Here is a 15,524-nt window from a genome sequence, read left to right as displayed (position 1 = left end):
TAGTGTGTAGCATCAAGTAAAGATGAGATAAGGAAATTAAATAAATTTATTAAATTAAAATGCTAGTGAATGTGTTGGAAAATTGATTTCTTTGTTTAGCTAGGCTAGCAGTTCCCTTCTGCCTCCAGTCCTTGTGCTAAGCTAAACATGTTCTGGTATTATTACCACAAACAGCGACGATAAAACTAGATATGTGTACCATCAGCTAACTTCAAACAATTAGCATTTTCAACATTATGCTAGCTGTACAACAACAAAAATAATGTAACTATGGTTTGTGGCTACACTGGCTAGCAGTTTGCCCCTGCTCCAGTCTTTGTGCTAAGCTAGGCTAAAGATAAAGATGTGTACTTGGGCCAAGAGGAATATTTCTGAAAATGAGGATACTGATACTTTACTTTTACTAAAAAAGTGAGAGAATCAGATTTAAACTCATCCTGTGTAATTTACATGTTGTAAAACGTGAACTCATCATCAGGTGATGAGATCTCTCTGAAGGATTTTCTGATGTTAGATATTTTATATGTCCTGGTTATGTCTCAGGATGTCACGCCTGCTGTCCGCCTGTATATAAAAGCACCAGCTGACAGGTTTCACAGCTCATCATTCACAACTTTATTGCACACAGTTTGTTATAAAAACCTCCGACTCTCAGCCCAGAACATCACACAAACGCTTCACTGATAAATTACAGCAATAAATTAGCTTTTAAAGCTGCAGAGAAGCAGCGTTTCTGTTTTATCACCACATTAAAGTGAAGAGCACACAGAGGAACGATGTGGAAAACAGCGAAAATATAAAAACAAGGTTAAAAGCAAACACATTATATTAACAATACATTTCATCTGTATACTGTGGAAGTTCATTAGTGCCACAAAAAAAAAAAATACAACACAAAGGCAGAAAACAAAGTCTTTTTTACTTTACCTTTCTGATTTGTAGCTCATACTTTTATCTTATGGTGAGTATTTGTTTGACTTGTTCACAATTCTAAGTTAGAAAGTCAGAATTATGATACAGCATATACAAAATATAATTTTAAAGTCACAGTTTTAAGTCAGTTAAAAACAGTATGGAGTTTGGAAAACTGTGAGATAAAGGAGCTCAGCTGGGTCACACATCACTCCGTCAGCCATGTTTTTAGCTGTGAGAAATGTCTTAATGTGACATCAGTCCTGCTAGTTTGAGCTGAACCAGGTGAAACCAGGTGACGTTCCTCGCAGGTACCTGCTTCCTCAATGCTGCTCTTTCATTTCCTGCAGGATGAACAAAAGACAAGAAACAAACTGTCCTCGTCTGAGCTTTTTCAGCGTTGTTTACAGTTAGAGAGAGAAAAGTCCTCTGACGTCTCCTCAGAATGTAAAGCTGCCGTCTCAGCTCATCTCTGTACCTCTGTTCTTCTTCTCTTCCTCTCTGAAAGTTAAATGTTCAGATTGATTCACTGAGGCTAATGCCTGCAGCTGCTTAGCTTAGCTTAGCATAAAGACTGGAGACGGGGGGAAACGGCTAGCCTCTGTCCACAGGTGTGACCGTCATGGCAGCAGTGAACAAACGAATCGTCTCTATTGCTTAAAATCATCGTCCACTTGATCTTTACAGAATTTATTTTGTAAAAACTGTCATGTTGTTTGTAAACTTCACAATATAGTCCTAAAGTTCTTTTCAATGAAATAATGTGTGCAAAGAGTTCAGTACGTCCTCTCATGTGTTCATGATACAAATCTGATGTGTGCAGCGTTTTGACTTCCAGTGACTTTCCACCACAGCAACTGTCTCCAGGTGTCTCCACGCGTCTCCTTGCATCTCCACTGTCTCCAGGTGTCTCCTCGCGTCTCCTTGCATCTCCACTGTCTCCAGGTGTCTCCACGCGTCTCCTTGTGTTTCCAAGTGTCTCCACTCTCCACATGCCTCCATGTGTCTCCAGGTGTCTTCAGGTGTCTCCACTGTCTCCAGGTGTCTTCAGGTGTCTCCACTGTCTCCAGGTGTTTCCAGGTGTCTCCAGTGTTGTGGAGGTCTATTGCATGTTTAGCAGAGCCTTCAGTGTCTCAGAGGGAGCTGTGTGTTGTCCAATAAATGTCCTCAGGTAATGGCACTGTTGATGTCAGTGGCACGACAATTTAAAAAATGTGGAGGCAGACAGAAGAGAGCTGATTGTACCTGAGCAGCTACTGCTGCTGGCATAACACACCTGAATCAATCGCATCCAGTCACATGATCAATCTGTGGATACAAACGTTAGTATAAGTGATGATGTCATGGCTCATTTGCATATTGACAGCAGGTGCACACTGGAGGACTCAGACCGCATCCTGTTGAACTGATCCCTGTTCAGTCAGGTGAAGCTGTCAGAGTCAGACTCTGACCTCTGACCTCAGTGTGGGGTGAGAGAGCATGTCCTTCCCTCTCTCTTTCCCTCTCTCTCTGTTTGTTCCTGTGCTCGGACGCCCACTCGGTCTATATGACCTCAGCATTCAGTTTCTTCTTCTCTGGTTCTGCTACGTTCAGAAAGTGGATCTGACACTCCTGCTCGTCTGGCCGCCCTCGCCGACTGCTCTTCTGTCCTTGCTCCTGTGATGATGATGATGTTGATGATGATGATGATGTCATCTGCCAGCAGAGGGTGTGGCCGCAGTTCCTGCAGTGACCCCGCAGCACGAAGGCAGTGGTCAGCACCACCACGCACAGCGTCATCCCCGCCAGCACCAGCAGGATGATGAGCTGGACCTCCGACAGGCCAGCAGCGCCGCGCTCGCTCACCGTCACCTTAAACAGCCTGTCGCCATGATGACTGCCGTTACCGCCGCTGGTGGTGCTGCTTCTCTGGTTCTTCCCCCCAGTGGTCAGGTGAGGTCTGAGCCTGCCTCCTCCTCCCTCCCAGCCCAGCGTGGTCCAGCCGGGCTCATGGTCGTCATGGCTCCTCAGCACGGTCTCGCAGGTGGCTCCAGTGTAGCCGGGCCGGCAGACACAGTGGAAGCCACCGGCACGGTCGAGGCAGCGGCCGGCGTTGAGGCAGGGCTGGCTGACGCAGTCGTCCAGGTTCACGGTGCAGAAGCGCCCGGTAAAGCCGGCGGGGCAGAGGCATGAGAAGCGGTTGACACCGTCCAGGCAGGTGGCGCCATTGGCACAAGGCTTCATCAGGCAGTCGTCCATGTTGGTCTCACAGCGCGGCCCTGTGAAGCCGGCCAGGCAGCGACACATCAACTCTGCCGCGAAGCCATCGGCATCCTCACATAGACCGCCATTTTTACATGGAGACCTGGAGAAAAAGAAAGATCAGAAAATACATTTTAATGTAAAGATGCACTTTGTTTCTATGTGAATCTGAAGTTTGTTTTAGTTATTTCCAAATTTACACCAAGTCTAAATCTTAAATATCTTAAATCCTAAATATTCATCCGTCAGCTGTAATGGCAGGATATTGGAAACTTCCTCCATGATGAGGAGAAGGTGAGAACACCTGCACAGACCTCCTCTGCTGACACGGTCCAGTCTTCAGCTGACAGTTTCTGCCATGGAAGTCTCCAGGACACAGACAGGTGTATTCACCGCTGTCCTCCATCACACAGGTAGCCCCGTTCTGACATGGCTGCTGCTCCGAGCACACGAACAGGTCTGAAACATCATCATCATCGTCATCATCATCATCATCATCACCATCATCACCATCATCACCATCATCGTGACCAGATGTCTGTAGGTCTGACAGTCTGAGTGAGTCAAAGTCAAAGCCAGCGCGTCTCAGTCCATGAACAGTTCTGAGGTGTTGACGATGATGATGAAGTACCATTCTGAGGTACTTGTACTTTACTTAAGTATATCAAATTTATGCTATTTTATCCTTGATTTTACACACTAAATATATGATGATGATTATTAAATATGATGCACTGTTAAAGATGAAAGGTTTCAGGTGTTTTCAGTGATGTTGATGACTCGACCAATCAGACGAGGGTTTGCTGATTAACAGGTGAGCAGCTCATTGAAGATTTTTTTCTTGTGAACGACCTTGAAGCTCCATAATTCAACATTCTGATCCCATTCAACATTTGTCATTCTTTTGACACTGAAAGTACATTTCTCTGCTCATACTTTTGTATTCTTTGTATCTCGAGTACTTGAGTATTTTTATGCCATGGCACTTTGTAAAGAATCTGAGTACTTCCTCCACCACTGACCTTTATCACAGAACCGCCCCCCCCAGCCCGCCTCACAGCTGCACTGCCACGGCTGCTGACAGGAACCGTGCAGGCAGCCGGGCATCGGCACGCAGCGCTCGCAAAGCTCGCCGTCCCAACCGGGGTCACACCTGGAAGAAAACACAGAGTCATGTGACCAGACGTTAGGACACCTGATCTGAAAGCAGGTGAACTGCGACCCACCCTGTCATCCACCACAGCAAACAGAAGTTATTGATCACTGATTATTGATGGACGTCTCACCTGCAGACTCCAAACTCGTCGCAGCGGCTGTTGGTGATGTTACAGATGCAGTCACTTCCTGCAGAGAAGAAGAAGAAGAAGAAGAAGAAGAAGAAGAAGAAGAAGAAGAAGAAGAAGAAGAAGAAGAAGAAGAAAAGCATGTAAGTGAACCTGGAGTTAAAATCATTTCATCAAGGTGAAGAAAGATGTCTGAGGCTCATGATTGGTTGTGTTTCTTAAATGAGCCCTGTCCCCTCAGTGATTGGCTGCCATATGGGCTGCTGGGAATCCAACCAGCAACCCTCCCAGAGTCTGTGTGTGTGTGTGTGTGTGTGTGTGTGTGTGTGTGTGTGTGTGTGTGTGTGTGTGTGTGTCAGCTGTCTGCATGTTTTCCAGTGTTTTAGGTCTCTGGTGAGAAATTAGCAGCAGACAGTTTGACCTTTGACCTCTGACGGCGGCTGAGCCACGTGTTAGCTGTTTCAGCCCGTCTGTCAGAGAGACAGCTGGACAAACAGCGACGGCCTGCTGCTGCCAATAAAACAAACACAATAAAACACTATGAACACTTAACGTTAGCATGCTGATGTTAGCCTTTCGGTCAGAGCAGCACTGTGTCTCAGCACAGCCTCACAGAGCCGTTAGCATGGCTGCAGACTCTCACTCTGCTTCTGACCTTGAACTCATCGTGGCTTGTGGGAAAACAGTGTTAGCGTCACCTGTCCGTCAAACAAACAGGCATCAATTCTTTGATGTGATCAATTCTGGGGGAAAATCGTGAAGCTGCTGGACTTTCAGAAGCTCCAGATTCCCTCCGTCGATAAAATGACAGACGGCAGAGAAAACGTCACCTCTGTGGCTTCTTGTCTGCAGGCGTTCATTAGATTTTTATTTGAGCAGTTTCAGTTGTATTTCCTCTCCGGAGGATCAAACTGAACTCCAGCATCACCCTGGAGTTATTAGCAGTATTTCCGTGTATAGACCAACAGCCGTGACCTCTGACCTCTTCACTCTGAGCGCAGGTGGATTGAAGCTGGCAGTGGATCGAGTGTCGGCTGGAATTTGGGAGGATTGTTTTCAAAGGGAGTCCTCGCGGAGAGACAACAAGCTCGTCCTCGGAGCTCCGGCAGCCCCAGGACGGAGCTCCGTGGTGGGGCCCGGGTACTCCACCCGAGTCTCTGATGACCCCAACAGCTGTGAGGTACTAAGTGTTATCTGAGAAGAGGCAGACAACAGCAAGCGGAGGGTTAATCTGGCAGCTGGGGGAGTTCAGATTAACGGAGAACAATAAGATGCTGAGCGCCTCTGAGCGCGCTCAGTGAGGATCCACGGCCTTCCCGCCGTGACCAGACGATGACACGCTGCTTCCTGTTGGTGCAGTCACTGTGGATACTCTGCTCAGAGACGCTCAAAGTGAACCGTTCTCTGTCTGTCATCTTTGGCAGAGCTGGTGAGAAGTACAGTAAGGGCCCCGGGGCCACTCAGGGGCCATCAGGGGGCCACTGGTGGCTCCTGCAGCAGCAGGTAAAACAGGTAAAACTCCACCTGTAAATTCATTCACCTGCATTTCTGCTCTGAAACTTCCTTTAATTGTTTCTGCTGTTTCTCATTTGCATCTTAAAGTTTTTCTGTTTTCTTCTATTAAAGCTTTTAACACCTCACGAAAACTATATCTAAAAGAAATATCTTTGAATATGAAACGTGCTGCACGAACAGATATTATAGACAGAGAGACACAGAGAGACAGACACAGAGAGACAGAGAGACAGACACAGAGAGACAGAGACAGACACAGAGAGACAGAGACAGACACAGACAGACAGACAGACAGACAGACAGACAGACAGACAGACAGACAGACAGACAGACAGACAGACATTGTGAGGTACTTTCCCTGAGTATTATCTTTTCGTGTGTGTGGGTTTTTGTGTGTGTGTGTGTGTGTGTGTGTGTGTGTGTGTGTGTGTGTATGTGTGTGCGTGTGTGTGTGCGTGTGTGTGTGTGATTCTGTTTGTGTGTGTGTGCGTGTGTGTGTGTGTGTGTGTGTGTGTGTGTGTGTGTGTGTGTGTGTGTGTGTGTTCTTGTATTTCTCAGGGTAATTTTAGCTCGTGCTGCAGCTTTAAACATGCTGAATGCTTCACTGATTGAAGTCACCCCCTGGCTGCTCTGCTGCTCTCTGATTGGCCGGTTCAGGGGCAGCATCTGTTCCCCTCATTAGCCGTCCAATCAGAGCTACTTAAGGAAGGGCGCCTGTGATTGTAACAAAGGTTGATTACAGAGAGAAACAGGAGGTGGCGTGATGGAACGCGATCCTGCTGCCGAGTGTGTCGCAGTGTGAACTACAACCGCACCACCGCTACATCACCAGCACCTATAGTTAACATGTAGCTAACATATAACCTCACATGTAACTAATACATATAGATTCAGTGTTTCACAGTTCATCGCATTCTGTTTATATTTGCATTTTACACAGCGTCCCAACCTTTTTCAAATGAATAGTCACTGAATCCTCTTTTATCGGACCATCATTTAATGACTTTTGAATTCCTTTTACCTGACCACCCGCCATTGGGGAAAATTTTCTGCATTAGCCGCCCATCTGATCGTGCTGTAGCTAAAATGAAAAAAGTGATTCCATCAGCATTTAGTTCAATGCCACGTCTCAACAACAACAGACTGCTGTTCTAACTTCAGTCCCTCAGTAATTGATCACCAGGTTGATTGTACTGCAGGTTTACAGCATATGACACCTGACTCTACTGAGCAGAACATAATAAAACAGGAGGTTAGTTGCAGGGTATATGCCCAAACCCGCAAATTAAAGCAAACATGATGAAAACTTGAAAGGAAATGATGTTAAGCCAATATGAAAGAATCTTGTTCAGCCTGTCAAGACAGTCTTAAAACACACAGGCAGACCCTCTGCAGTGCCAGAGCAGCCTATTAGCCGTCGTTAATCAAGTAAAATTCGAACAATCCCAGGTTTCTCTTCAGCACTGTAGCCAGGTAGTCCTTTAGCCCTCAGGAGGAATGACTTCTTGAGTTTCAGTCATGTGATCTTCTATATAACAATATTTTGTTTGAGGATTTCCATTCAGGATTTAGAGAGCATCACAGCACAGAGACAGCACTGGTTAATGAGTCGTCTGTACTGGTTCTGTTAGATCTCAGTGCTGCATTCAACACCATTGACCATCACATCCTATTACAGAGACCAGAACCTTCATTAGCATTAAAGGAGCTGCATTAAACTGGTTTAAGTCCTATATATCAGATTGTTTTCAGTTTGTTCATATTCATGATGATTCCTCTGTGCACACTGAAGTTCCACAAGGTCCTGTGCTCGGACCCACTCTGTTCACCCTGTTTATGCTTCCTTTAGCACACTCCGTCAGTGAAATACTGCTTTATATCAGCGACAGAACTACGCGCTGAAGGAGCGGTTTGGTATTTTACTTCATAAGCTGATGAAACATTTTCATGGTGATTATAACAAACAGAAAATGGAAATATCATGTGGCTCCTCGTTGAAGCTCTGTGATGTTTCCACATTTCAACATGCAGACAGATCTGATGTCGCAGCTCAAACTGAGTGTGGAGACGTCTGTCTTCACCCTCCTCACCCTCCTCACCCCTGCTCACCTTCCTCACCCTGCTCACCTTACTTTAAAGCTTTCATTTTAAAGTGACTAAAAATAAAGTGATGTTTAACCATTTTATTCCACCTCTGACAGCTGAAGAGCTGTTTAGACATGATTAGTCCATAACACCGTGCTGCTCTTCTCATTTAAAACAGATATATTTTACGTCTTTTTTCCTTTCTCCTGCTGTGTTTATTGTGACTGTTATGCACCAAAATACCAAAGCAGTCCTCGTCTGTGGAAATCTACTTGGCAACAAAGCTGATTCTGAGCAAACAGAATTTAAAGCCGCTCTAACGTCACAGTCCTCTGCATATTTAAAGCCGGCTGAGCCCTTAAAGCAGCAGTTTGTAGAGTGAGGTTTGGTTCCTGTGGAGAGTGAACATGTACCCATGTGACCTTACCTTGACCTCTGCAGGGCGGGACAATGTGGACGACGAGGACGCAGCAGCTCAGCAGCAGTAGGACGGCTGCGGCTCTGACCGCAGACATGTTGGCGGCCGTGAGGACGACGACCTGGAAGAGAGAGAGAGACGAGTTGGTCTCTGACCTGGAGTCAGTTTGTCAGCAGTAGATAAACACATGGCGGCTCCTGAAAGGTGAGACAGCAGCTCAGTGTCGTCTTCAGCTCAGCGTCTCGAGCTGTCATCGTCCTGATCAAAGGTCTGAACCAGGTGTCAGAGACATAAATCAGAGCTGCTCCAGGATCAGCTGTTAACACAGAGGCTGTGTTCACACTCTACGCCTCCATCAGACACTTCCTGCTTTTCACGTCACAGAGGTCCACGGACATCTTCTTCAAAAGCTGCTGATCATTGTATGAAAGCAGCTTTTCCTCCGGACACTGTGTCTGACGGACACAATCAGACACAGACAAGCTGGTGAACATAGTAGTGCATTCAACAGCTAAAGAGACCAATATTTCCCTCAAGGGGTGGAGGAGACCAAAAACTGAGCCTGTTTACACTTTCTGATAATCTGAGTCAAAATCTGATCTGAACACTCACACTCAGGAGATGTTGTCCTCTGTGATTCAGCAGGATAAAACCATAAACTGTCCGTCCAGCATGAGACATGAAATCTGATCCAGGAAGTTGAGTCTCAAGGTTTCTCCCCGACACACTGAGCAGACTGATCTGAGACCAGTCTGACTCTGGGCCGTTCTGTCCTCTTCAGGTCTATTCAGATTCAACCTCTGCAAAGTTACTACAGAGAAAGACAAACGTGATCAGCTGCAGAAGATCAGCAGCATGTCGTGCTCGAGACGAGTGAGGAGGTTTGTTCATTTTCAGTGGGACGCTCCAGATGACAGAGCTGAGGCTGAACTGGATGTGACTGATGCTGAGATTCAGCTGCCGGCTCCTGGTGACCTGCACAAGTCCTGAAACAGGAAGTTCAGTCTTTAAACGTGTGGAGAAGATCATCATTGAGCATCATCATCCTGTGATCCTCTGAGATCACAGAGACAAACAATCAAAAGGCCGTCAGCAGTTAGCAGTGCAGACATGATGTACAGACAGTAATCACTGTGACACTGAGCGAAACTCTAAAAAAGGACGATTGAGGAAAGCACCTGGTACAAAAGTGTGCCGAGCCGAGCCAAGCTGTGGAAATGAGGCTGAAGGGTTCAGCAGGTAAAACTGTCGAAGCATCCTGACAGTAGTACATGAGACAGGTGAGTCAGGTTCCCATGGTTCCTCCTAGAATCCATTGCCTGAACAACAACAACCAATCAGAGGCACTTGATTGTGAAGTATCCAGGTCATCAAATACTGCTGCTTTTGGTCCCAAAGGATCTTTTTCCAGAATCATCTACTGCACCTTGAAGTCCAGCATTCATCTCTCTTTTAGCTCAGTTTTGGTCTCCTCCAGCTCCTGAGGGGAATATCTGGCTCTTTAGCTGCTCTTCATGCTGTACTATGTTCGTCTCTAACTGTGTCCGTCTGCTGTTTGCTGCTCAGCAGGTGCTGAACTGAGGCTTTTTACAGCTCCTTCTCTGAAAATGGCGTTATGAGAGTGAAGCAGAACAGTGAAGTTGTGTCTGACAGATAAACAATCAACTAAAAGTCTTTATAAAGCTCCACAAAGACCGGAGGAGCAGCAGGTTCAGCTGATGATCCTCTGGAGGTTCATCGCTGCCACAGACACAGTGTCACTTCTACATTGTTAGTATGAAAATCTAGACTGTAGCTGCTGTATGCTGACTGGACGATGGTGGTCTGTGGGTCACAAACAGGAAGTGAAAAGCAGTCTGTGATGTTAAAGTCTGGTGTTTTCTTGACCCTGAACTTTCTCTTTAAAACTGGACTTAGGACAGTTAGAGGAAACCCACACAGACACAACAACAACAGAGAAACTCCACAGGACAGGAAGCAGAGTCACGCAGCAGCTCAGCCGTCAACTCAACTACAGCAGCTACTGCAAACCAGGCAGAGCTGGAGGGTGGAGTTTTTCTCTGACAGAGAAAGCTAGCAGTTTCAACTTGCTTCCAGTCTTTGTGCTAAGCTAAGATAAACACGTCCTGGACCTGTCGCCGTACAGGAGAACCAGGATTTCACAACTCTTCAGACTGCACCTTTAAATGTAACCCAGACAGGCTCAGCACCTGGACAAGACTTTCAATCAAGTGATGTTTCATGTTTCCAGCTTCCTGTTCCTACCTGCTGCTTCCTGTTTTCGATTCCTCCTCCTTCTTCTTCTGCTGTTTTGATATCTTCACATCTCCTTGTTTCTCCTGTCGGATCTCTTCATTTTGTGTGTTTTCCTCTCTGCGCTCTTCTCTTCTTCCTGCTCTGAGCTTCTGTCTGCTCAGCCTGTTGCTGTAGCGACAGACCTTTAGGTCGTTCTGCCCACACACTCGACTGACAGGCGGCGGGAAATAACGAGCAGGATCATTTTTCCAGAGATTACAGCGACAAACACAACCTCCACAAAGACAGGAACTGACATGCCTGGATTACTCTGTGTGTGTGTGTGTGTGTGTGTGTGTGTGTGTGTGTGTGTGTGTGTGTGTGTGTGTGTGTGTGTGTGCGTGCGTGTGCGTGTGTGTGCGCGTGTGTGCTTTGGTATGTGAGTGAGGAACATACACAGTAGCACACACAGATCTTTTCTTTCAGTGTGTTTGCTCAAGAAAGAAAAGAATGAGGGGAGTGTGTGTGTTTGAGAATGGATAGCAACAGGTGGTCAATTTAATGCTTCAACATCTACACACACACACACACACACACACACACACAGATCTCTTCCTGTGTGCATTCTTGAGTAAAGCAGCAGATATTTGCAGATTTAAATGCTCTTACAGTCTTACAGTTTGGAGTATGAGTACATTCATTTTATGTAACTTTATACTTTGACTCCATTACATCTCAGAGGCACCTTTATGGCTTCAGAAAATTCTCCTTCTTCAGCTAAATAAATTCTTTAAAAAGCCTCTTGGATCAACTGAAAATGCATCATCACAAAGCTGTTTTTCTGAGCTCATCGAACTTCTTATAGAATATGATGCGTTGCTGTAGATTAAAGCAGCCAACAGTATATAAAGTACCTCAAATGAGCTCAACCTTAAACATCTGCATCAGTAAAATGCAGCGAACACATTAATGCAGCAGTGATATTAATCCACAAACAGCAGATAGAAAAACATTGACAGGGAACATTTTACTGCAACATTACCATTTTTACGTTAAGTACTGTAATAATACTTACATACTTGTATTTCAGTTAGACGACGACACTCCTCTTAGCTCACTGTTGATATTAGCCCTTTTTGCACTACTTTTAGCTACTGTAGCTGTTGGTATAAGCCCTTTTTGCACTGTTTCTTGTTAGCTGTCAATGTTAGCTTTTTTTGTGCGGTTTGTAGTTAGCTGTCAGTGTTGGCTCTTTTTGTACTGCTTTTAGCTAACTGTCGATGTCAGCTCTTTTTATACAGTTTAAAGTTACCTGTTGGTATTAGCCTTTTTTGGTTTGTTTATAGCTAGCTGCATGCTTTGTGATGGTAGTTGTCTTAAACGGTTTGTTATGCTGTTGTGTATAACTTGACATTTGTACCTAATTAGCTTTTGTACTGTTAGGTACAGCGCAGGTAAGTTCCTTGCCTGAAATTAAATAACAACAGCAAACTGTTGTGAGAGGCAGGAAGGAAGAAGAAGAAACCCTTTTCAAGGGTCTTTGTGGTTTGTGTCTCGCAGCTCCAGCAGCTCTCAGCGCTGACAGGTTGGACTTTAAAAACTCCAGGAGGAAATAATCCACTTAGAGGAACGCTGACTCTGCCACGCAGGGGGGCCAACTGCTGCCATAGCAACAGGAGGAGGAGGAAGCTGGTTGCCCCGGACGCGAGCAGGATGAGGATTGAGAGTTGCAGCTGTGTGATGTTTCTGAGAGTTTCATCAGACTGAAACTGAAATGTCCTTCAACCTCAAACACTCACGTCAGTGTTTCATGTGTTTTCATCAGGGAGCTCATCAAATTGTTTCAACAGGGGTCAAAGGTCAGAAGCTCACCTGCTTACAGGCAGCTGATGTTCTCATCCACAAAGAGTTTCAACCTAAACACTGCAGCTCCAGAGACGGGAAAGGCTCCTGTATCACCAGTGCTCGTTTGATGGTTGAACAGATTAAGTGCAGTTTGCTTCATAGTTAAAGTATTCATTGTCACTGGTCGAAAGTACATTTACTCAAGTACTGTACTTAAGTATAGTTTTGAGGTACTTTACGTGAGTATTTGCATTTTAAACTACTTTAGACATTTATTCCACTACATTTATCTGACCACTTTAGTTACTAGTTAAAAAGTGGAACTACCCAATCATGTATAAAAATAGAGATTAAACCATTTGTCAGGTAATCAATTAGGGATTCATCAGTTATCAAAACATGAACCAGCAACTGTTTTGATAACAGATTGATTAAGTAATTTCTTATGAATGAACATTTCCTGGTAGTTCTAGTATTTGACATAATGCCAAACATGAAAACATTATAGTTTGATCAACTAGGTCCAGACATAAAACCTGACTGAAGAACACAGAAAACATCTGTTCATTCAGTTAAGGTCGAAGGTTAACCTGAAGATGATGATATGAAGCAGAGCAAACCTCTGAGTCTCTGAGTCTATGCTGAGATTTTATTTTGAAGGGCTGGTATTTATGGACTGATTTTTACAGACTGCTGAAGCTGAACGAGTGTGTTTGATCCCGGCCGAGCGAGAAACTGTCAGAATAAACCAGCAGCAGGTCTGAAGCGTCTCTGCAGGATTCAACAGAAATAAAAAGCATCAGAGCAGATCTGCTGGATTCAGCTGTCAGTGAGGCGTTCAAGTGTAAAACATGAGCGTCCCTCCTTTTCCATCTGAGGAGTCAGGCGTCTCCTCAGATGGAGGGCCATTGATCGAACCGTTAAGTGTGTCTATTCATGCAGTGGTTCTCGTTGTTGTGAGAGACATGTCCTCACCTTAAGTCCAAAGTCTCTGGTGCCTACATTTCCCATAATGCCACACAGGTGGTTTCACCTTCACAGACAAGGTAGACTCTGTATGCAGGTGTGGAAATCACCAACCACACACCTTTGCAGTTTGAATCTGCAGGTATAGCATAGACTACTGACATCACAGCTCATGGTCTATGGTTGCAATGGTAACACAGGACAGTTTTTGGCTCATGGAGGTGGTTTACAGCACAGTGAGTGCTCGTTATCACAGGTTTGGGTTGATGTCTCATGCTGATTAACAGAAACTTCACAGACTGTAGAGTAATTCAAAGCAGAAATACTGCAACATAAAGTACATGAAGTACAAGTAAAATCCTGCATTGAAACTGTCACTTAAATAAGTTCATCAGCAACATGAACTGAATGATATTATTAGACTGTTCATAGCAATGCATTTTACTGTTGAAGCTGGAGCTACTCTGAACCATTTTACAGACTGTTCACTCGTTAAAGTAAATGTACACACACACACACACACACACACAATAAGAGGAGGGTCCCTTGCTCAGACCAGTTTGGGATCTTCTGCTTTAACTGACGTCAATCGAACGCTGAAGGTTTCTGAGTGTAAAGAGTTGAAGAGTAAAGTGAGCGTGAAGCAAACAGAAAGAATCTTTACCTTCATCTGACAGCGTCCTCCTTTGATGTCACAAACCTCCTTAATATTCAGCTCAGCTCCAGTCAGTGTGTTTGCTCTCTGCTGCCCTTCAACACACACACATCAGCAAACACACACACACACACTCTGCTCCTCTGCAGGTTATTTTAGAGTTTGTGTTTGAAGCTGCAGGCGGACGACAAGGAGACCCGTCCTCCGCCCGTCCTCCTCTTCATTTAACGCAGTCCCTCTCTGCAGGGTCTGACCCCAGCACACACACGCACCCACACACACACACACGCACACACACACACACACACACACACACACACACACACACACTGGAGTGTGTGGAGGAGGAGCTGCTTGGTCTCCTGCTGTTCGTCAGATAACTGTAGTGTTAAATGAAACCAAACCTGCGACACTAACGTATTTACACTGTGTGTTTGCAGTTGACGGCTGCATCTGCACACTCAGGTGTTAATGAGTGTTGATTGGACTCAGAAACACTGTCAGTGTCAGTTTTAACACTCTCACACTCCAAGTAAAAGTTGTGTGATGTTGTAAACAGCTGCAGCTGAGCATCTGAGAGGAGGTTGTTTTTTTTTTTGGGAACAAGCAAAACAATGGAAATTCAGTGTCCTTCATCCTGTTGTCTTACTCTTCTTCATCAGGAAACTATTACAGAAGCAACTTGCAGTGTGTATGTTCACCCACATGGATACAACATGTGCAACAATCACACAGGTCCACCAACCACTTAGTTTACACTTAGGCCAGGTCCAGGATGCAGAAAGGTGTGAGCCAATCACAGCACAGTAGAGGAGTAACAGTGAGCTGAACCAGATTCAAGACTCAAAGACAGACATGAGTCAAAGAACCAATAAACAAGGCGAGTCTGAGCAAGGCATCAGGAGCAGACAGTTCATCAGTGTGTTGTTTATTCATATTGTGGCTGTGATGAACTCTGCGGCCTCTAGGGGACGCTAGCAGCAGTTTACAGTCAGTCATTGATTGTTTCATTAGTTTTAATGTTACGACTTTAACTCAGTTATTACTGAAGCTCTGCATATGAAACTCCTGCTGTCTGATTCTCACTGAAATATTTTGGTCTGCAGGAAATTTCTCGGTCCTTGAGGAGCCTCGTTCTTACTCTCTGCCGTCTTTTTGCTGATGGCCTCACTCATCCTTTCCCAGAATGCTCTGCTGTTTGTTCAGGACTCCTTCCTCTATCTGATAATCCACACAGATCTGTTATGTCTGTGTGCATCAGCTCCCAGCATGCCGAGCGTGTCGGCATCGTCTGCTCGTATATCTGCATGCCTGTGTTTGTGAAAAGGCTTCTGTGAGCGAATCAGATCTGACTTCGGATCAGCAGACA

General features: G+C 45.2%; 1 protein-coding gene across 2 annotated transcripts; it reads right to left on the bottom strand.

Moving 5' to 3' along the window:
• Positions 1-594: 594 nt before the first annotated feature.
• Positions 595-14,283, bottom strand: dlk2 (delta-like 2 homolog (Drosophila)). Of its 2 annotated transcripts, none has more exons than XM_070978095.1 (6): positions 10,720-10,869; positions 8,464-8,575; positions 4,440-4,497; positions 4,176-4,306; positions 3,468-3,612; positions 595-3,256 (listed from the first exon to the last, which is right to left on the bottom strand). In XM_070978095.1, the coding sequence occupies exons 2-6, from the start codon at positions 8,549-8,551 to the stop codon at positions 2,455-2,457; spliced, it is 1,224 nt and encodes a 407-aa protein (XP_070834196.1). In that variant the 5' UTR covers positions 8,552-8,575; positions 10,720-10,869; the 3' UTR covers positions 595-2,454. The 2 variants fall into 2 exon arrangements, with proteins under 2 accessions (XP_070834196.1, XP_070834195.1); XM_070978094.1 differs by lacking the exon at positions 10,720-10,869 and adding an exon at positions 14,165-14,283 and having other exon boundaries at positions 601-3,256.
• Positions 14,284-15,524: the final 1,241 nt, after the last annotated feature.

The sequence above is a fragment of the Chaetodon trifascialis genome, chromosome 13 (assembly GCF_039877785.1).
Source record: "Chaetodon trifascialis isolate fChaTrf1 chromosome 13, fChaTrf1.hap1, whole genome shotgun sequence".
In the NCBI taxonomy this organism is placed as follows: domain Eukaryota; kingdom Metazoa; phylum Chordata; class Actinopteri; order Chaetodontiformes; family Chaetodontidae; genus Chaetodon; species Chaetodon trifascialis.
This window is presented reverse-complemented; position numbering and strand designations above follow the sequence as displayed.